Source organism: Protopterus annectens, chromosome 2.part0 (assembly GCF_019279795.1).
Source record: "Protopterus annectens isolate FY-2018-M chromosome 2.part0, PAN1.0, whole genome shotgun sequence".
NCBI lineage: Eukaryota > Metazoa > Chordata > Ceratodontiformes > Protopteridae > Protopterus > Protopterus annectens.
The window spans coordinates 138,194,273-138,216,387 of NC_056728.1; the positions used below are offsets into that span (position 1 = coordinate 138,194,273).

The 22,115-nt window shown below is 35.6% G+C and overlaps 1 protein-coding gene across 1 annotated transcript in view; it reads left to right on the forward strand.

The window, feature by feature from the left end:
• Window positions 1-22,115, forward strand: part of SPATS2L (spermatogenesis associated serine rich 2 like) — a 430,773-nt gene that overhangs the window by 209,238 nt on the left and 199,420 nt on the right. The window contains exon 2 of the mRNA XM_044060630.1: window positions 13,290-13,364. Within this exon, the coding sequence (XP_043916565.1) occupies window positions 13,326-13,364 (39 nt within the window). The 5' untranslated portion in view covers window positions 13,290-13,325. The remainder of the gene's footprint in view (window positions 1-13,289; window positions 13,365-22,115) is intronic.

Here is a 22,115-nt window from a genome sequence, read left to right on the forward strand (position 1 = left end):
TTCTGCTCCTTTCTTTTCTCAACTCCTATAGGAGCAACTTCTGTAGGAACACCTTTCTCCATTCTTAGAACATTTTTCTTCAACTCTAAAATCATTTCCTTCTCTCTTTTTCACCTCACATACTGAGATGTAACCCAAACCTTTCATTTGATTACTGCGGTACAAATCATCACTTTCTTTTCCTAGCTGGAGAAATATGCATTATTGACACAACTCATTATGTGATCTAGTTAGGACAATCAGACCATGTCTTGTGACTGCATGTATAGTTACTAATATTGCTATTATATGAACATGCTGGGGGAGCCTGCCCCTTATATTTGTTAAGTCTGAATTATGAACTCCTGTTAACTGTAACCATTACCTTATATGTCACCTTCTGCTTGCACCTGAAATCGTTTAGTTTTTTTCAAAAGCCCATGTCATGTATGAAAAGAGTCCCCGGATCAGAGCACTTAGCTGGTCAAAAAATTTAAATAAAATAACATAAGATATGAATATTTTTGTGAAAGTATGTGAGAACAGTATTTTAAATTATGCTAGCTATTGCCACTTTTATAAAGCTGATTCTCATCCAGGGCTGTTATAAATACATCTTAAAGAGTATTCTTGTTTCATGAAAATATTTGAACAGAATGCACTAAATGAGTCTAATTCTTAGCTATCCTAGCCATCCTAGACCACCACGCACCAACACGCTGTATGAGAAATAAGACTAAACCTGCTCCATGGCTCTCAAAAGAAACCAAGCAAAAAATCCTTCTTCAAAACAAATCCTGGGCTAAATGGTGTACTACTAAAAATCCAACAGGCCAACAAAAATTTAGACAGCTGAGAAATAATACAAAAAAGCTAACTTCTACTGCCAACTCCAGCAAACTCACCAAAATAAACCACAAAAGTTTTGGGCAAGCATTAACAGACTTTTACATCCAGGGCAATCCATTACACCAACCCCACAAGGCACTAACCTTGAGAATTCCAAACAAACTGCCAATGCCTTCAATACCTTTTTCACAGAGGCCATCCAATCTCTTGCCAATCAGCTATCCCCTGATAGCTCAACTCTGCCAACCTCCACTACTAGCTCACTTCCTTCATTTCAGTTGCAACCAGTTCCAACTTCCCTCATTTGCACCCTTCTCCAAAAACTAAAACCAACTACCCCCTCAGCTGACCAACTACCTGCAGAATACCTGCAAAAAGCAGCTAAAGCCATAGCCTATCCCATTTCTGTACTGATTAACAGAACCATAAATGAAGGTACCATCCCAACTATCTGGAAAATCTCTCACATTATCCCCCTACATAAAGGTGGTATCTCAAATGAATTTTCAAACTATCGCCCCATAGCCTTACTTTCTCCTTTGGCAAAAATAATGGAAAAGTGCATCCATAGGCAACTACTAGACCACCTAATCCAAAACAACTTATTTTCTAAATGTCAACATGGATTTAGACCATTCCACAGTACCACCACTGCCCTCTTATCCTTTACTGACTGCATTAACAAAAACATAACATCAGCATTCTTTCCTCTGCACTCTTTATTGATCTTTCTAAAGCTTTCGATATGGTTAACCACCAGCTACTTATAAATATGCTCAAATCCCTTTCACTAGATGCACTGGCTATAAAATGGCTCCAATCATACTTAGACAATAGACAGCAGGCTGTGCTATGAGGTAATAATCTATCTACCCACCTCCCCATTACCCTTGGTGTCCCTCAAGGCTCCATATTAGGCCTGCTCCTATTCTCCATTTTTATTAATGGCCTACACTCGGCAATTCCTCAAACTACCTGTATACAATATGTGGATGATTCCACAATAATATGCTCAGCCACTTTACCATCTGAACTACAGTCCCTAACCCAAAAAGGCATTTAATACAGTTGAAAAATGGTTTCTACAGCGCTGCCTTCTCTTGAACCCCAAAAAAACAAAACTCTTGCTCTTCACTCCTACCCAGAAGTCCACCCCAGTAGATTTTGCAGTCATATCAAATAATGGTACTCTTATATCTCCTGACCCAACCACCAAACTCCTAGGAATAACAATAGACAGCGACCTTAACTTTGATACTCATATTAACAACACAATAAAACAGTCAATAAGAAACTGTGGTCCCTCTATAGAATCAAACCCTACCTTACACCATTAGCTAGAACCACTATAGCCCGCACTCACTTAATCTCTACACTCCTCTATGTTTCACCTATATATACTAATCTGTCAAAAAACAATCTCAACAAACTGGCAATCTACAATAATATTGCTAGATTTGCTACTGGCACTCCATTTAGAACCCACCACTGTCTTAATCTAAAACAGCTAGGATGGCTAGAGCTACAAAATCAGCTTCAATTTCACCAGCTTACCATTGCCCATAAGACCCTTTACCAACCTACCAATACTCCAATACTTTCTAGACTCATTACTCCTTATAAAAATCTTAAAAACGTATGTTCATCAAATAAACTACTTGTTTGCACAAGTAAATCCAACAACATGGCAGGAGACTCTCTGTTCTCTAACACTGTTGGGAAAAACTGGAACCTACTTCCCTGTGAACTTTCATCACTGTCTTCAATATCACTTTTCAAATATAAACTGAAACTATACCTTAGAACACATTGGTTATGCCCCATACTAACCCTGACTAACTCTCTATCTTTTTATTACTGGATACTGCTCACCTACTACTCTTCTGTACTAACTCCAGTTTCTCCTTAATAACCTAAGAGACCATGATCTTGTAATTTAAGCTAATGTATATAGAAACATCTTCCTAATGCATATATTTTTTAGTGTTTGTGTTAAGATTGTGAAATAGTAAGGTATTTTACTAATATCATCTGTTACATTTTGTAATTGTGTGTTTTTGGAGCTTATCTCCCGGGCCTCTACTGAAAATGGACATGTATCCAGTTAGACTAGCCCGGTCAACAAATGTAAAATAAATAAAAATAAAATAAATAACATTCAATGCAAAATGGCAGAAAATACACATTTTGTATTCCAAAAATATATTTCATGGCCTGTTTTCCTGAAATGTTTTGCTTTGATATATTGCTTCTGACATAACTAAAGAGGATATAGAGGCTGTTTGGGTTAATTGCATCTAATCCACAACAGGAAAGCCTATTTAGTGCCAAAATTGGACTACAGCTATTCTGAAACAGGGCATACTAGAAATATGACAAAATGCATGATGCGTGGATCTGAAGACTGTTCTGCCAATATCTGTAGTTAGAATTTTCTGTTTATCCAATATCAGTATATGAGGTGGAATCCATGTCCATTTATGTAACCAGATCTTGCTAAATACTACAATGATTATATGAATTAATTCAAGTCTTCCATCTAGTATAGCTTAGGTAAGGAAGCATTTCACCTTCTGCAAAGTTCCAGCCCAAATCACCTTTGCTAAGCCATGACTGTATGCATTCCCACCTAACTACAAAGAGCTTAATCAGCCACAAATCCATCTGTTTCTTTACTGAGGCATGGTTCTTCTAAAAGAAATCATATTCTCACAAACCTACCTCCTGAACCCCTTCTTCTTCTTCTTAGGAGTGACCCTTAGAAACTTTGCCCATGCTCTCACCTGTACTGTTCTACTTGTCACATTAGTTTAAAAAAAAAAATTTATAATGTGTAATTCACCTGTTTCAACATTTTAGAATCCACACAGTTAATATCAGTGTGAAGTTTTGACTAACAATAATTTTGTATTGATTGTTTACTTTGATTTACATTTGTTGTCATGTTAAAATGGCTGTTTATCAATAAACTTAACAGCAATTATAGTTACCATTAAATTTCTTCTGTCACTTGATTGCTTTTCCATATAGGTTCTTGAATGTGACTTTACTAACTCACTGTCGTAATTTACCAGCAGTTCATTGCACTTATTTCTCTGCAATATGGTGATCAATCAGTTTCATGCAACAGAAGTATATGGTCATGCTCAAGGTAGATAAAAAATTAAGTATAGATCATATGTATATATGTATATATGTCACATACAGAGTCACATATAGAGAACTCATGATGAATCATTTTTGCTCTGAGCCAAATAAACAGATAAAAACACATTGCTGTGATGAGGCTGTATCATATAAGAATAGCTATCACAAGCTAAGCATTGCCCTCCTTGAAAAGTTCAGTATAAAACATTCTTTCGGTTCGATACATAAACTGTTATTAATGAATCATTTATTGTAGCATATAGTGGTATTTCAGGGAATTTTTGTTAAATGCTGCTTTTTTGTATTAGCTCAACTTTTAACTACTAAAAAGGTAAGTTTGTAACTCAAACTTACCTTTTTTCTGTTTGCGGAAATATGTATCCAGTTTGTTTTGAAAGCGAAATTTTGACTTTCCATTACCATTTATGGATTTGAAAATCGTATTTTTCATAATTATTTCTCAAATGAATGTGTAGTCACTTCACTGCTGCATTGTCATTGTGCAATAGAGATAAGGAGAACCTGAGGCAAAGCTTACATGAATAAATTCTAGGAATGGGAAGTGGACGGGAAGTCAGATCTTTGTGAAAGTATTTGTTATTCATTCTCCTCAAGAACATGCGTCAGTGAGAAAATTATGTACTGCTAAAATACACAGGTGCATGCTTGTGTTTACAGGGTGATTGGAAGTCTACGTGTGTGCATGTTTTTTTAAGTACAGACAAAGTAGAACTCTATATATTCATGGCTTGTTTCACTAAGTACTTCAGGTGGTGTTATTGGTTTTAGCTGTGGTGTAATACTGAGTCAGCAGTTTTCTATGGTATATCACATTTGAGAGTATACTCAGCAAAGTACACAAATCAGAACCGATACCATCAGGGAGCCTTACTGGTTACTGAAATCAGACATGACAAACTGATGACAAACTGAGAAATACTAGATGGCATCTTCTGCACACAAACGTACATTAAATGAATACATTTTTGATAGGTTCAGAGATGTAATAGGAAATTACATTTTTCCCAGTCTGATGCATTCCTCCAGTAGTTTTCAGATATGTTTATAATCATTTGAACAGCTTTGTACATAAGGAACATGGCAGATGCTTCCACCATGAGTGGACAAAAGTGACTGCACCAAGGATGAGAATCCCCAAACTGCATTTACTGAATATATCTTGCTGAAAAACAATTTGGTTACATATTTTTGTGGGGGGGGGGGAACCCCCCCCACACACACACATCAAACTTGTATATGCCAACTGTGAGGCTGCATTTACTCAAAAAAAGGAGGCAATTCCCCCCAAAAGGGAAGTGATTTCCTATGGTGTGAGGTGAAGCTCCGAACTCTGGAATATAGAAGCTAGAGCAGTTGAAGCTTGAGCGTTTAGGCTTTGTTCACTCATTGGGTAATGAGTAAATAGAAAGGTACATTTGTCCTATTTGCTTAGTAGTTGTTTCCATTGCTTACTCTTCAACAAACTGAAAATCTTGTTATAAAATTAGTTTTCTCATTCCTTTTTATTCTAAATTATTGTTAGTGGATTGCACTAAGAATCATTGAGTTATCTCTGGGTAACTCTGCACAAGTCATTCATTTAACATTATATGATTCCCTGTGCTCTTATCAACTGTCATGTGGGGTAACAGGTATTGGGGCTAACTGAAACCCGATGGCCACTTTAAGTGATGTTCCCTGTTAGTGAACTGATGGTCTACAGGCACTAGGGAGGAATAGATTTAAAAAACAGTGGGAACAATCTTCTTACAGACGAATAGAACTTGTCATAGCTTCATCCAATATAAAAAAGTAAGAAGTTTTTTTTTTGCAGGATAAAGCACCCTTATACCTCCAGAGTGAGGAACGTCACTCCACACCTCATTATATTCTCAAAACTACTGAGAAAAGTAAAAACTATAGAAAACCGTAAATCACTGCTAGTTGTGTTAAAAAGTTCCAGCAGTGATGTTCTGTGATAAAAGTGTAAATCATCTGCTTGTGAAAGGCAGACTGCATCCTTGACCACTAGTGAAAGTATTAACAGAGACTTTTCATTCAGATTTCTAGAAGCTTCCTAAATATTGTAGCTTATGTTCTGAGCAGTTCTTTCATTTACTGTTCTTCCCATGTTCTCAGCAGCCGCATATCATTTTTTTTCTTTTTCCAGTATTTTAATATTTTTAGGAAAGCAACCATTTTCATATTTTATAAACCCAACCAGATAAGATAATGTTGAGGCATGGCTACCAAACATTTGTTGAACGACAACTTTGATTTAAATACACTAATATATAAAACTTAACTAAAGTACTAAATAAGTTTGCACTTGCCCATCACTAAAATAAGCAGCAAGTTCACATATTGTGCTCTTTTACTTGTCTTGTTTTCTCTTCATCTATGCTCTGTCACAGCACACCTAATTAGTTGTACAGGTGGAGTGTACAACAGTAACAGAAAACTGTTCTATATATAACTATATGTATGCATATGTATCTTAAAGCTAGCTTTCTGCACACACACACACACACACACACACACACACACACACACACACACACACACACACACACACACACACACACACACACACACGCACATTTGTGTGTGTATCTCTCTCTCTCTGTATATATATATATATATATATATATATATATATATATATATAAAATATATATATATATATATATGTATATATATATATATATATATATATATATATATATATATATATATATATAAAATATATATATAGTTCTCCTGCATTTTATTGAAAGTATGCCTGTTCAATAAACACAAGATGTAGTAGAGTTTGTTGAATGTTCATATTGTCAAATGTTGGAATTCTTGAAGGTTTGTTTTGCTGATACAGGTAAGTGAGGTTTTGGAAGAGGTGGGAGTATTCATGTCTGTATTTGAATGTTAGGGTTGTGTGTTGTGTGGGGGGAAGATGGTGGTTAGATTTAGGGTAGGACTTAGGAAAGGGATAGATGTAAGATGTAAACATTGACTGTTATATAAATAGGACCTGCTGGAGAGACCAGTATGTGTCTGAGAGATTACGCTGTCTCTGGAATAGGCTCCCCATCCATGTGAAGCAATGCTCCTCTCTAATACAATTCAAGTGTAACTTGGATAATTGGATGGGGAACAGGAAATTCATCCCTGGTTTGGCACCTATGTCTCTAATGGACACAGGCAACCTGTAAATGGTTCCTCTCTCAGGTCCCTGCTTGTAAATGTTTCATCTCCAAAGCTCCTACTTACACTTATCAATGGTACCAGAATTTGTCAGATTTGGGATGCATGACTAGGTTTAAAAAGGCCCTTGTGGTTGTTAGCATGGTAAACACCTATAAACCTATGTCGATCATGTGTAATTATGTGTCTATTTGTCTTGTGTAGTGATAGCACTACCTTAAACATTAAAACTTTAACTTTTTTTAAAGTAAGGTGTAAGGTTAAGGTTGGGGGCAGGGTTAGGGTTAGTACATATTCCTAAAGTGGTACGGGGGCGAGTTTGAGATGCTATGTAAAGAAAAGTGGTATGGAATGACACATGTTCAGATGTTACAGCATTAGTAAAATGAAGACATTAAAATGTAGATATAATGATGGTAGGAGAAGAGTTTTAGTGTGCGATTTAAAAAAGAGGCAAATGAAGGAAAAAATATTTGAAGAAATTTAAAATTATATGATAGTAGATGGATGACTTTAACTGTAATTTAAGAATGGAGAAAACGAAACTAGCACAAGATGTAAAAATGATGAGAGGTAGGAAATAATAATAGGTTAATAATAGGCAAAGGAAAATAATATATTTATAAGTGGGGTTTACTTTAAACAGTGAAGGATTATATATTGTTTTCAGAAGGCATTAAAGAAATAAAAAGATAGAATTAGAGAAGCAACATTTTTAGATTATATGGCTTTAAGGGCAATACCAGAAGAGAACGAAAAGGTAAAAAAAGAAGGGAAATGGTTGTTTAACAGAGATATCTTAAAAAGGAAGGAGACAACTGTGGGAAGATCAAATGATGATAAAGCCATTTTATAGAAGTTTGACAAAATAGTGAATGGTGTATTAAGAAAAGTTTTTAAAAATCCTTAAAAACAGAGAAGGCTCAGTGGAAGCAGGAAAAGTGATATATAATAAGTACAAAAGAAAGAATGATGGAGAAAGGGGAGGAAGTCTTGAAGAGGAAGAAATGAAATTATGTAAATATAATAAAAAATGGAAAGAATGATTTTAATATTATTTGAAAGAGAGACAAATTTCCTCATTTTCAGGTAAGAAATTAAAGTATAATATGAAAAAATGAATGTACTGAAGGATGAAAAAGGACAGTTAAGATATTAATAAGAAGAAATTGTGACTATAGTTGAAAGATATGGAAAGAATATGTACAGAAAAAGTGTAAGAGGGAAAGTATGGAAAGTAAAGAAGATGAAAGATTAGATAGAGGGTGAAATGGGAAAAAATTTGAGAGAAAGTTAGCAAATGCCATAAAGGAAAGTAACAAAGTATATGTACCACTTCCAGATGGATTAGGATATATTTTTATAAAGACATTTCAGACAATGAAAATGATGTTTATGGAAATATTGAATGAATTGATGGAGAAGGGTATAAAAGTAGAAGACATCTGTAAAGGGTTATAAAATTAATATGGAGAAAAGGGGAAAGGGAAACACTGGAGATGCATTATGTTGGGCGATATTGACTATAAAATATTTATGAAGATTATTCAGAAAAGAATGGTGGGTATTATACAGAGGAGCTGGATGAAAGGGTGTATGGAATTAAAGAGAAAATAGGAAAAAAGTAATGAAATGTTAATGATTGTAAAATAAATAGCTGTGAATATAGATAAGGGGAAGGATTAGGAAAAGTAAGAGTATGTGATGTGGCTAAGGCATTTGATAGTACTGATCACATGGAAATGTTGAACATTTTAAAAGAATATGAGGTAGGAGGAAAACTAATAAGGATAGTGAGGACATTTTATAAAAATTCTTGTCTGTATGTGATGAAAAATGGATGGGTAAGAAAAATGACAAAACAGGGAAGACATGGGTAAGCAGGGTTGTCCACTGAGCATGAAGTTGTTTGTGATGGTAATGAATGTGGTTATACAGACATATAGATCAGAGGTAGAGGATTGTAGATTGAAGATTAAGGAAGGAAAAAGGTACCACTAATGTTAACTTATGAAGATTATTTAGTTTTAGTAGCCAAGAAAAAACATTGGATGAAAGGGATAATGTTCAGAATAGAACAAATTATGTGTACAGTTAAATAAGTCGAAAAGTAAAGGTCTCAAAAAAGTGGTAAGAACTGCAGGAATTTATTACACCAGAGGCAAGATTGTTGTTCTAAGATTAAGTTTGTGGAGGAAGAAGCAGTAACAAAACAATGAAGTAACGTTCTGATAGAAATACCAAAGTTGGTAGATTTTTGGATGGTGATTCACTTATGTAAGAAAAAGAAACAGAGTACAAAGGACTAGTCCAGATAAAAATCACTTTGGCTAGCAGATCCAGGAGACTATCTCTCTCTGATCCCCTCTCTGTGGGAGGAACAGAGATGTCTTGTTGAAGTTTCAAGTAGTTTATTTAGTTAAAGGATAACTCTACCTTAGAAGTAAAAAAATCTATTTTTTTATTCTATCTCCATTTTCTGAGCTATTTTAAAACCTCAGAATCACTCTGTTTCCTATAGAATGTTAATGTTTTCTGTAAAATAGCTGCCAATAGGGCTTAATATATCAACATAATCTTATATTTCTTCAAGTTTTTCTCTTTCCCACAATCCATTTCAAGTCTGCTTTATATGAGTCATGCTAGACATAAGGAAGTAGTGGTGTATTTCCATTCCATTAACATATAATGGGATTAGTGTCAGTCATTGTCATCTGATATACTGCCTATAACAGGACTGCTTCTTTTATTTCTTGAATGACCCTAATTTGTGTGTGTCTCAGAGCTTGTTTTACAGTATATTAAGGAATTATACAGCTGCAACCAAAACAGTAGCTAAATTGCAGGCCTTTGTTCAAAGTATCTTTTTGTAGTCCAAGATGAATTGACAGCCCCTCCACCTACACTTTGGTAAATGTGCTGATACTTTACAAGAATTACAAGAAAAACTATTTTTAGACTTTTAAAAAAAGTCACAGATATCTTTGATACTATAATCAAGTCATCTTAAAATGCAAAGTAGTATACATAACAAACATTTAAAGCTTAAAGCTTAGCATTTTGATACTCTGATGCTGCTTTTGTAAATTTGTCAAAAGAGGTGACAACTAAATTTGAACCATTGACTTATCTAATTGTTCAGTTTTGCTATGAAAGGTATAGCTACATTGGAAGCATCTGTGAGTCAGTGTACATTCTCTTCCTCTCTGAAGTAAAGACAATGGAAAACAGTTTCACACCACTCTGTCTTGTTTACAGCAACCTGAGCTCCTGAAATCAGCACGACTAATTAGATGTATAAGATTAATGGCAGTACCTGGCTACAAATTTATCTGTGTCTGTGGTATGTCATGCAGGTGTAGACAAATTCCTCTACAAATTATGTGAGAAGTTAAGCTTAAAAAAAGTGGGTGATATTTCCATTCCTTTTGATTCCAAGACAAGGAAATGAAAGTTTTATAAAGTACAAGCAGGTTTCAGGTACCTACACAGTACTGGAATCATACCATAGGGAGAAAAGCAACCTAAGAGTTGAGTTAAACTGTAGGGGAAGGTGGAGTTTTTCTTTAAGTAGATAGATAGATGAGTGATTTTTTTGGACTAATCCTTTGTACAGTTTTTTGTTAGTCCTGTCATCTTCTGGATCACAGATGGATACCAGACCTGACTCAAACTTTTTGGACTACCTTTGTTATCTCTAAGGAGAAAGGTATATATTTTAAACATATATATTTGAGGAAAGTTAGTATATCCAGGTAGTGTGAATATGTTTCCAAGTTGCATAGAAAGTAAACTGTTGGACATTTTTTTGTGTGAAACAAGATTGAGTCTAATCAGGACAGGGATAGTTTATAATGTTTAAAGAAGGGGAATTTGAATTTAATAAATCTGGTTGTTTTTTTAACATCAACAAATCTGTTTTTTTTTTGCTAAAAAGTGACTAAAACAAGACAATATTGTGGAATTTGCATTTTGAAAAATATAAAGATATGTCAATGCGCATGGTAAGAAAAGAAAAAAAAAACAAACGTTTGGAAGAGAAGGAATATGAATGAAAAATAAATACATGAAGCATTGATATAAATGAAAAACAAATGGAAAGGAAAGAATAGAATCAAAAATAATTACAACTACTATGCTGATCCTTAAGAAAAAAAAATGTATGTATGGAGGAGTGATATAAGAAAGCAATATGAAAAACACATGAAAGATTTGAATCTATTTTAAGCTAATGATCTTCTGTGGCACTTATTGTTGGACAAATTGTAGATGGAAATAACATGAAAGATAAAAGGATAAAAGAAAGAATATGTAATAGCTGTAATATTTAAGAGATATCCCAAAATAGATTTTTAGATTGTAAATAAAAATGAAGGTTATTGGAAATTATTCAAAGATGTTTATGACTGGAAATTATTTAAAAACTTTGATATAAACATGGTATTGGGAAACATAAGGTTGGGAGTGATAAAAATGAAAAAAATGTGATAAAATCTTATTCATTGTAATTTGCTGTTTATGGAAAAGATGTGAAGAACTGCTGTATAACAAAATTAAATATGACAAGGAAGTAACTTGTGATGTAAAAAAGGTAATGGTAGAAGGAGTGGGGTCTTGAAAGAGTTGTGGAAAGTGAATATATGTTAGATGTCTTAGACAATATATACATTATTTTATAAAGGGTAAATATAATTATTGTATAAATAATAAATGTAAATTTGTAAATAATGTGAACTGGCAAAGTGTAAATGCAATAAAGCAACACTTGTTCTTTTTGGTAAATGCCATAGGATATTTTATATCCTCCTGAACTAGCAACAAATTAGGCAGATGGGACCTCAGGGTAGCACCTCATCCAGAGAGCTGAACATTCTGAAGTGCAATACCCCTTAAGTGTCAGTAATGGAAAACTGATTTGGTCCCCTGGGATGTGAGTAGAACCTGCATGCCTCTGATCTTCAAACACCATAGGCAAGTGTGCTACCTGTTCAGCCACTGACACAACAAATATTTTGAGCATTTTGGTTTCTGGCTTAAATGAAATCAGCGATATGATACACTTCTAATGCTCACTTCCTCTAATTTTCCAATATCAGCTATACAAATCTATTGTCATAAATAATACTTCATTCTGAGCTATGACTATTTACATTTATATGAATTTTAGATAAAGCTGTTTAGCAGTATGAAACATCCATTTACTGTCTAACTGCATAGCTTTTCCATGGTCTTCTGCCATTATTTTGCTGGTCCTGTTACTTGGGGTTGGGGAAATGTGTTAGCTACAAGCCTGTATTGTTGTTTTGCCTTGGAAATAAGGATTTGTAATCCCATGTGAATTTAGAAAACAGCAAACAATCAGGCACTTATAATATTAAGCAATGAGCATTGCTAGCCCACCTAAACATAGATGTACCAATCTGTGGTTTAGTATGTTAAAGGGTAATTAAAATCACATGCACTGCAGCTTCAAGGAAAAAAACAATATATCACCATTTTCATCTGTAATGATTTTACAGTTACAGTTACATACTGTTGCTTGAATTATAGTCCTGGCATTGCGGTTTACTACTAGGGCAGACTACCAATTTGATCCTGGCCTTAAAATGTAATAAACTTTTTGTCATCTTGCCAACAACTAGGTCTAATGTAAAATGAACACCATATATTATGTGTGCTAGAATCTCACAGAAAGTTTATAGCCCAGTCTTGCTGGCTCATTGTTTTGATCATCCAAGGACCTGACATCCGAGTCAGGATCCAGTCAGGCTTTAAAACAAAGTAGACAGGATTATGCCATTAACTAAAACAAGCATGTGTATATGACAGAGAAATGTTATACACTTGACAAGCATGTGTTTGCCATGTCTGTGATAAAGAAAATATGGAGGAATGAACGTGGGGTAGGACAGAGAGCAACACAATAAGACAGAGAGAGAGACATTAACAAATTAAACATCGGGAATGCTTCATTGTACCTTCTGAAACTTTTTTTTTATTAAATATAAGATTTAATGGTATGAAATTAAAGGATATTTTATATGATTGAATAAGACAATGAACTAACATCTGTTTAGTGAAAAAATAATGACTTTTTCTTTCTTCTCTTGTAGGCATTGTCAGGATAAGTTCTGTGGGGTGAAGCAGAGATGGCAGAGGTGCATTCTGAGAGAAACTTCAAGGAAAAGGTAAGGAAGCAGATTCAATGTGGTGGATAGGACAAACAGATGTATGTATTTTTAGGATCACTTTAAAATTTAGTGTATTGTTACATTTGTCATACACTCGTCTTTTATCTTTAATTTCATTTCTGATTATACTCCTGATATTAAGGCAGCAAAATGGTTTGAAAACAAAACAAAGATTGTGACTTTTGATATTTTAGTTTTACTGTGAACTCAGTTTTTTCTTATGACAAAACCCATAAAGTGATGTCAAATTAAGTATTGGCAATAAGTTACATACACATACAAAGCATTCTGGGTAATCAAAAACACCATACTTCTTTAGAGGAACAACTACTTACTTACATTATGGTTTCTGTAATAAGAACATTAAATGCATTAAATTTTCAAGGATGGTTTCTCTACGTGTAAGAAATAGCTGACAAATTGTCTTTATAGGATATAAACCCTTTTGTTGCTGCATCTATTATGGAAAAACGGTATCTTATATACTAATTTAGGTAGTGAGGGATTATGGGTACACTCTTTTATGATGTCCTGTCAATCATTTTCAATTTCAAAAAAAATTTCAAGGGACAGAGCATATGAATGACATCAGTTGTGATACAGTAGTCTCATACACTGTAAGGAGATTACTCCCTTTGCTAATGGTTAGTTATTTATATTTACTAAGGAAAGTGTAACAATACACTTTACAAACTTTCTATCTTTTAAGGGATGACAGGGAAATCTACATTTTAAGTTGACAGTGATGTCAAGCAGTTTTTGCATGTCATTTATTTATTTATTTATTTATTTGCATTTGTTTACTGGGATGGTCCAGCTGGGCCAGAAGAGCCCATTTTCAGTGGAGTCCAAGGGAGAAAAGCTCCACATACAAGACATTTCACATACAATACATAATTTACATTAATAAAGACATTTAGTACATATTATTGGCAGCTTATACAATTGGTGAAAAAACAGCACATAAGTAATCATTCTCAAATCAAAGATATGATACAAGCAATACAGAGTATATACACGAGAACATTCCATATGAGTAGTTTTCAGCTAGCAAAATTTATATAGGACACTTTATGCAGTGGGTGCAAAACAGATATAGGAATTAATTAGAGACTAGGTACTTAAACATTTCACACGTTTAAGAGGTGTAATAGCTGAGCGATAGGCTATATGAGTACTGTTGCAGGAATCAGCAAAGTTGGTGGATACTGTTGCAGATATAAGTGGTGGTATGATATTAAGGTAGGCTGCGAGAGTACCTGAATGTCTCGCCTGGTTCACTGTTAGGTCTATAAGGGTTAGGAAGAGAAGGAAGTAGACAGGAGGGATCAATGGTAGGACATTCATAATGAAAAGAAAGAAAATTAATATCATTCAGAGTTTTTTTATAAGCCTTGGAGATGTGTAGTTGCATTTTGTTTCCACTGGAATAAAAGTATATCATGGATGTTCATACCAGTCTACATGTAGATTATTTACAATTAACATTTAAGATTAAAATCATTTTCCCTTTCTTTATTCTGCGAAAAATAGGTTCATAGGTTCATAGGTGTGTATTAGGCTAACGGCCCTGGAGCCTATATAAGCTTAGCCCAAGAAGATTCCCTGGCATCATGCCTCCCAAAGTTAGTTCCCAGTGCCCCTGTCAAGCAAGGCCACTGAAGTGATCCCCAGGGTGAACTTCCTATTGCCTATCTACTCGTCAAGATTTCTCTTAAAGAGGACCAGTGAAGTGCTCTGCTTGACGTGAATGGGAAGTTTGTTCCAGAGTATGGGAAGTCTCTGGGGAAGCCCTTAGATTTGTAAAACAATGTAAACTCTTCATTATCTTACTTTGTTAACTACATATTCCCTACCTTCTTCAGCCTAACCATCCCACAGCAACTCCTATTACATGTTTACTGGTTCCAATCCCAGCTTATGACAGTTTCATTCAGTATTTTACTTTCAATACATCTAGTTTAATATGGTTAAAAAACTCACTCATAATTCTCCTCTGACTGCTTCTGCCTCTCCTGCAGAATTATACTCTTCTTTATAAAAATGGACTTCAGCTTTATACAAGTAACTGTTTTAATTAAATGTTCACAATGCATCCTATGGCCAGTCATTTACTATACAAGAGCTGGAGTTCCATAAGATTCCATCATAGGTTCACTATTGTTCCTCATCAGTGATATGGAAGCAATAATGACTGACAGGGTTGGCATTATAATTGAATTAAAACACACCCAGGGGTGTTGTGACGCTTGATGCTGCAGACAGAAACCCTTATCACCCCTCAAATAGTATTAATTCCCGATAATGCCCACCCTGTTGAGTATTATTGCACTTAGAGAATATATTTGTTAAACTGTATCATATTTATTATTATTTCATATTTTTGATGACAGTAATTCCTGTCTAATGTTTCAGACTGTAGCATATGTAATTGTTCCTGGAAGGACTATTTTCAATGCAAAATATAAGTTATGTAAGTTTTTAATGTCTATACCTACACACAAACACACACACACACACACACACACACACACACACACACACACACACACACACACACACACACACACTTCTTTAATTACTATTTATTTATTTTTTTACGTACATTAAACAGCAAAGCTACATTTAGTGAGGATGAAAAAATGGTGTCCATTTGCTATTTTTCTATACAAGCTTCATGGCAACTTAACATGAAACAGCAGACTTCTTTTTTTTTACTGGACATTATCTGCTCATTAACACCATGCTGGAGAATGTTCATTCTCCAGTCATGGTTAATATATACAGCTCTCCCATTCTCTATGCATAAATAACAGGCCAAACCACTATTGTACAATATGCAGATTATACTTCAAGTAAGCAAGCAATAATGCCCAATAAGGTGGGTGTTACTGTATATATCCTGCAGGACATTATTGTGCTTAGAGAATGGAATTTCTGTAAAATTGTTTTGTTTTACTTATTTTTTAATTACTATATTATTATATTTCTGATGTAAAACAGCTCCTCCACCTAATGTTTCATACTTGATGTAGTATATCTAAGTGCTGTTGGAAGAAATATTTTACACACAAAAATATAAGTTTGGTAAGTATTTAATGTCTACGTAGACAGCAAACATTCAGAAGCAGTGCATGTTTTAAAACAGTAATTTAGTAATGGCAGCCAGTAAAATGTTCTTACCTATGTAATGCTCAGCTCACTATATTTTCAAAGAATGTACAGATTTTTACCTATTTTTTCTTGGCATGTCATGTTTTTGCTGGCAAATCACTGGGATAGAAGTTGCTAAATAATGACATACATTTCAGTTTCAGACTTTATTTCCTTTAGAAAATGCATGCTAAAACAATTCTATTTATTCTAGCAACTTTCTAAGTTTATAAGAGCAATTTTTAAAATCTGTCCCTGTTTTTGAGCCTTCGTTACCTCCCCTTTATTTTAGACTTTATCCAGATTTCTTGAGCTAAGAGGTTGATAGGTATGTCTAGCTCCTAACACCAGATGCCACTGCTCAATTGCTCAACTCCTCTCTCTCTCAAACACACACATACACACACACACACACACACACACACACACACACACACACACATATGCAATCACACACATGCACGCACACTCACTCACACATACTTTTCAAATTGTCTCTCTAGTTCTTTTAATTTTACGCTCACTAAATAGCAAAAGTGCTGCTTAGCAAGCATAAAATACTGATGGCTGTTAGCTTTTTTACAATCTGAGCTCCACAGCACCTTAATATGTGACTTGTTTTTCAATAGACATTACTGTACATTAACATCATGCTGGAGAATGTTCATTTTCCATTCAGGGTTTAATGTTGGGTTTGCCCATTCTATAATGATATATAAATACAGCGACTTCCACAAAAATTATACAAAATTCCTCCAATCAGTTTAAATACTGGTTACTTAGCTAACAGCTACTTCTTATTGCAAAACAAACAAGCAAAAAAAAAATGCCAATGTTTGAGCGACACTCTTGTAGAACATGTATTCCATACCCAAGCTAACTGGAATAATAATACATCAAAATCTCTGACTCAGTCAACATATTGATACCTTTGTAAAAAAAACAAACAAACAAAAAAAAACAACCAGAGGTTAGGCATTCTGTATAAAGTAAAACCATTCCAATTAGAAACAGTGCTACCTTCTAACCATTCCAAACCTTGTTACTCCCAATCATACATATATGTTTGACCTAGTCTAACTGACATCCAAAAACACACCTCAACAAATTAGAACAGACATAAAACTAAATAACCAAATTTGCTGCTAACCTTTCCAGCAAAATAGTCCTGCATGATGAAAAAGAAAATAGGCTGTCTTGTTTGGCTTTTACTGATTTGATAATAATATACGATGCCCTACAACAACCACACAAATGTATCACAAATACCTCAGAGTAAAATCGAATCCTACAGACCACCTCAGTCCCGCAAACCAAAACCAGTTAGATATACAAAATATATCACAGCATCATCAAAGGGATTACATATCTCAGCAGCTATCTGCAAACTATGGAATTCCATTCCAACCACATTACATACACAGACAAACATTAAAACATTCCTCAACAATTTACAGAATATTTGTATACTAAGGGATACTTCTCATGCATGACATATTAGTAAGACAACACAACTCCTGTCAAATACTCCCTTACCATGGGAGTAAATATCCTGAAATAAAATAATGCCTCAACTAAGAATGCCTTCACACTACCACTGTACACTGTCTAAATCTAACTTCAAACCTCTTGTCCCATCTTATTCACCCTTAAAGGTTGATTGCATTTGACAATTAGAGACATGCACACTCCCATTATACACTACACATCTCTCCTCTCCTAGTTACACTATCGAAACAAAAAATATTTTCTCACTTCAATTACCTACTTCTAATCACTTTTAACATACTTTACAAATGTATTCTAAGTGTACTGTCTAAAACTGAAATAACAACCTCTTCTTTCTTAGTTTACATACTTCTAACTACTTTTTAAGATATTTTGTGGGTACCAAGCTGTATTATGCTGTACACATTTCATCTTTAGACTCCTTTCTGCACCTTAAAATATAGTGACTGGAGCTATCATCTTAAGATGTTACATGCAAACTTAAAACAAATGCATCACATTAATATAACTTACAATTTGTAAATAATGTACAATTATTAACAATTTGTAAGTACTACAAAAAATTGCATAAGCCAGTAAGAAAGACTTTACTTAAGTAGGCAAACCCCAGTGATTATTGTACTAAGACAACATTGCCTGTGTAAACAATGCAAGATTATTTGCAACTAAGTGCTATAATTGTTACATTTCAGTGTTGTGTTTTTTTTTTTCTTTTCAAGCCTACATGAAGGATGTGGAGGACTTGCTGTCCATATAAAACATCTTTTCTTTTTTATGTCATTCATTAAAGTGTCTTTATTGGGTTCCAGTGAAGCAGGACTAGATAAAATGTACTATTCACTTTCAACAATATGGAACCTTGCCTTGATTTTCTCACCTGAAAGAACCTCAACCCAATACCTCATGATAACCTTAGGCTTATTTCTATATTTTCAACCCCAAGAAATAAGTCATGGGCATTCAGAATCGCCATATAGTTGAAACACCTGATATTCATAATGGTCATTTGCATATATTCCACGTGCCTCTGATACAAGAGGTTTGAGAAGTCACTCAGTGGAAGTTCTAGCTTGGCTGGAGTTTTCATTTAGTTGTTACTGATTGATATTTTCAACCCCTGAAAAACATGTAGAAAAGTTAAATTAGAAACAAATTTAGACCATACAGACCAGTATGTAACCCTCTCAAGTACATTGTAACTTTAGGGCTAGGTATAATACAATGTCTTATTTTCGGTCACAAAATCAGTCTACAGTAACTTGAGTAAGGAATACTATATCCATACCCTCTCTGTTAATTTCATATAGATCACACACTGTTTTTGGAACACCTGAGTGTGTTAGACCTTGACTCAGGCCCTTTTCTGTGGATTAGGACCTACTGCTCTGACAGAGCCACTTAAGTCATATTAATCTGTATACTGTCTAATAGCAGACTTAGCAAAACTGGTGCCCACAAAGCTCCATCTTGCTGCCTTTGATTTTTCATTTCTAATCAGTGACCTTGCATTTGTTCCTTATCTCCTTAGTCTTTATACAGAAGAGACTGTACTTCTTACAACTAATAATTCTGTCTCTGCCATTGACCTAAATATAAAGTCAGACTTCATTAAACTTAAAAAGTCATAACTGATGCCAACAAAACACAGACCATGTTGTTTCTCCTGTTACTGCATCTCCAAAACACTATTGTCTGTCTGACTGTCTGTCTCTCTTTCTCTGTCTCTTTCTGATAGATCATTGTGATTCCACTTATACTAATGTTCCCTATTTTAATGACTTAGAACTTTGGTTACATCCTTCCCTGTCTCTTTCTTACAGCACTAATCTCATTTATATCACAGGCCACTAAACCCTAAAGCTCATTCTGCAAGTGGGAATATACTTTATTACCTAAACTTGATTTTGCTGTCCATTTGCTGTCTGTATACACACACACACACACACACACACACACACACACACACACACACACACACACACACACACACACACACACACACACACACACAATCCTAGTATTTCTTAATAAGACAAGCCATGTTATTTCTTATTCTCCTTGAATATCATTATGGGGGTTCATGCCAATTGTCTTCCATTTTTTCTTGGCCTCTATTCTTCTTCTTCTAGTCCCATTTTATTCAAGCTCTACTCTACAACACTTATCATGCTCTATATTTTTATTGTATGTACTTTAACAAAAAAAAAAGCATTGCAAAGAGTGTTTTTCTAAATCATTCATCTAATTTATGACTAATTCAGATCTTAGCCTTTATCCTAACAATATAATTAGTGTTATAAGTACTACTTAGTTAAAGACTAGGATAGGAAGAAGATGTATTTTAGGAAATAACACTTCTCTGTAGATTATAAACAAGTCATGACAATGTTGCTTTATGTTGTTGGAGTAAACACAATAAAAAATTTGATATTTTTAGTAATACAAGGTACTCCTGTACTTTGCTTACCTTTTATACCTCGCTAATAAACTAGTTACTTGGGATTTTAACTAGACAACAAGGTTAGGTTTAAGTTCATTAATTGTTATAAGTCTACTGAATTTTGACTATGTCCTTCAAGAATGCAACTGCAGTCATACCATATGGGTTGTCCTGCCTCAGGCAGCCCTCGGTTTGCCGAATTCCAAAGTCTGGGTCCGGCGTCGGCTGGTGTCGCCTCCTCTCCGACATCACAACGGCTGGAGTATAAAGGCATCGGCCGATGCCATCTTCTTCAGTCTTTCTTGCCGTGCGGTGCCCGAAGCAGAAGCAGTTCGCAAGTGCCGGTCGGTCAGCTCCTCTGTTTTCAGTACCAAAGTCTTCTAAAAGCTAAGTACCCCATTGGGGAACATTTATTCTTGCCTCAGCCGATGTCAGAACAAATTGAGAAAGTTAATAATTGTTTGTCTTGTGGTAAACAAATACCTCATAAGGACTTCCATTCTCTCTGCCTTCCTTGCCTGGGCCCAGACCACGACGTCTCGGCCTGTGCTGCCTGTGCTCGCTTTAATAAGCGCACTCTTAGGCACCGGGCAGAATTCGCCGAGGACTTTTTCGGTGAATCTTTTGCGTATATCATGCCGTCGGATCAACCGACAACCCAATCTGCTCGACATCCTCGGCCAGCGTCCACTACCGATGCTACTACTAAACCCTCTGCTAGTGCTCCGGTCCCTTCGGAAGTGGTAAATCAACCGCTCCAGGCCGACAACACAGCGCTAACATGACCTACGGTCTTGGAGATCTCTCCGGTGCCGGTTGTTGATTTTCCTCCGGAAACCGAAGTTCTGGATCTACCCGACACCATTTCTGTAGACAAGGTTCCTGCGTGGGGCTGCTAGGCCTCCTGTATCCATGTCCATCAAGGCCTTTGCACATGCTAAGGCCGCCAGTCAGGCCAAGGCCCATCCTAAACCTGCTGCCCAGGCCCCTTCATCTGATAAGCAGATCATGTCTCTGGCTGCAGATCTTATTTCCCTTATCAGGGGGTCTCAGCCTCATCTGGACAGGGGTTCTCAGCCACCTGCAGAGAAACGGCCTAGACCTGCGCCGGCAGGCCATCTCTCTCTGGATGAAGCCTCTGGGGATTCTGAGCATTCTGATACCCAAGAAGAATCCTTCCAGGCCTACGAGGACTCTGATGCTGAGGAATCAATTCCCTCTGCCTCCCCTCCAGAGGATTTCTCATTTGGTGAAGTCCTGCATTCCATGAGGGAACATTTTCAATGGCAGGGTCAGGAATTCTCTGACTCCAGGAAAAGGCAACGTACCTTCCTCAAGCTTCCCCAGCACAGACCTTTGGCTATTCCACCAGTTATGGATGTTTTGGATGATGTTTTCTCTGACTCCAGTGTTAACCCTGATTCTCTTCCTCCTGCCCCTGTCAAGCCGGACAGATATTATAGGGTCCCTGACACTCACAAGCACCTTTTTAAGGCCCACTCTGTGGATCTAGAAACTATTTCACAGGGCCCCAAGGGAGTGGCTACCTCCTCTGCCAAAAACCCACTGCCAGCGGACAGAGAAGCAAGGTCCCTGGAGATGGGGTAAAAAAGTATATACCTCTACTACCCTAGCCATGAGGTCAC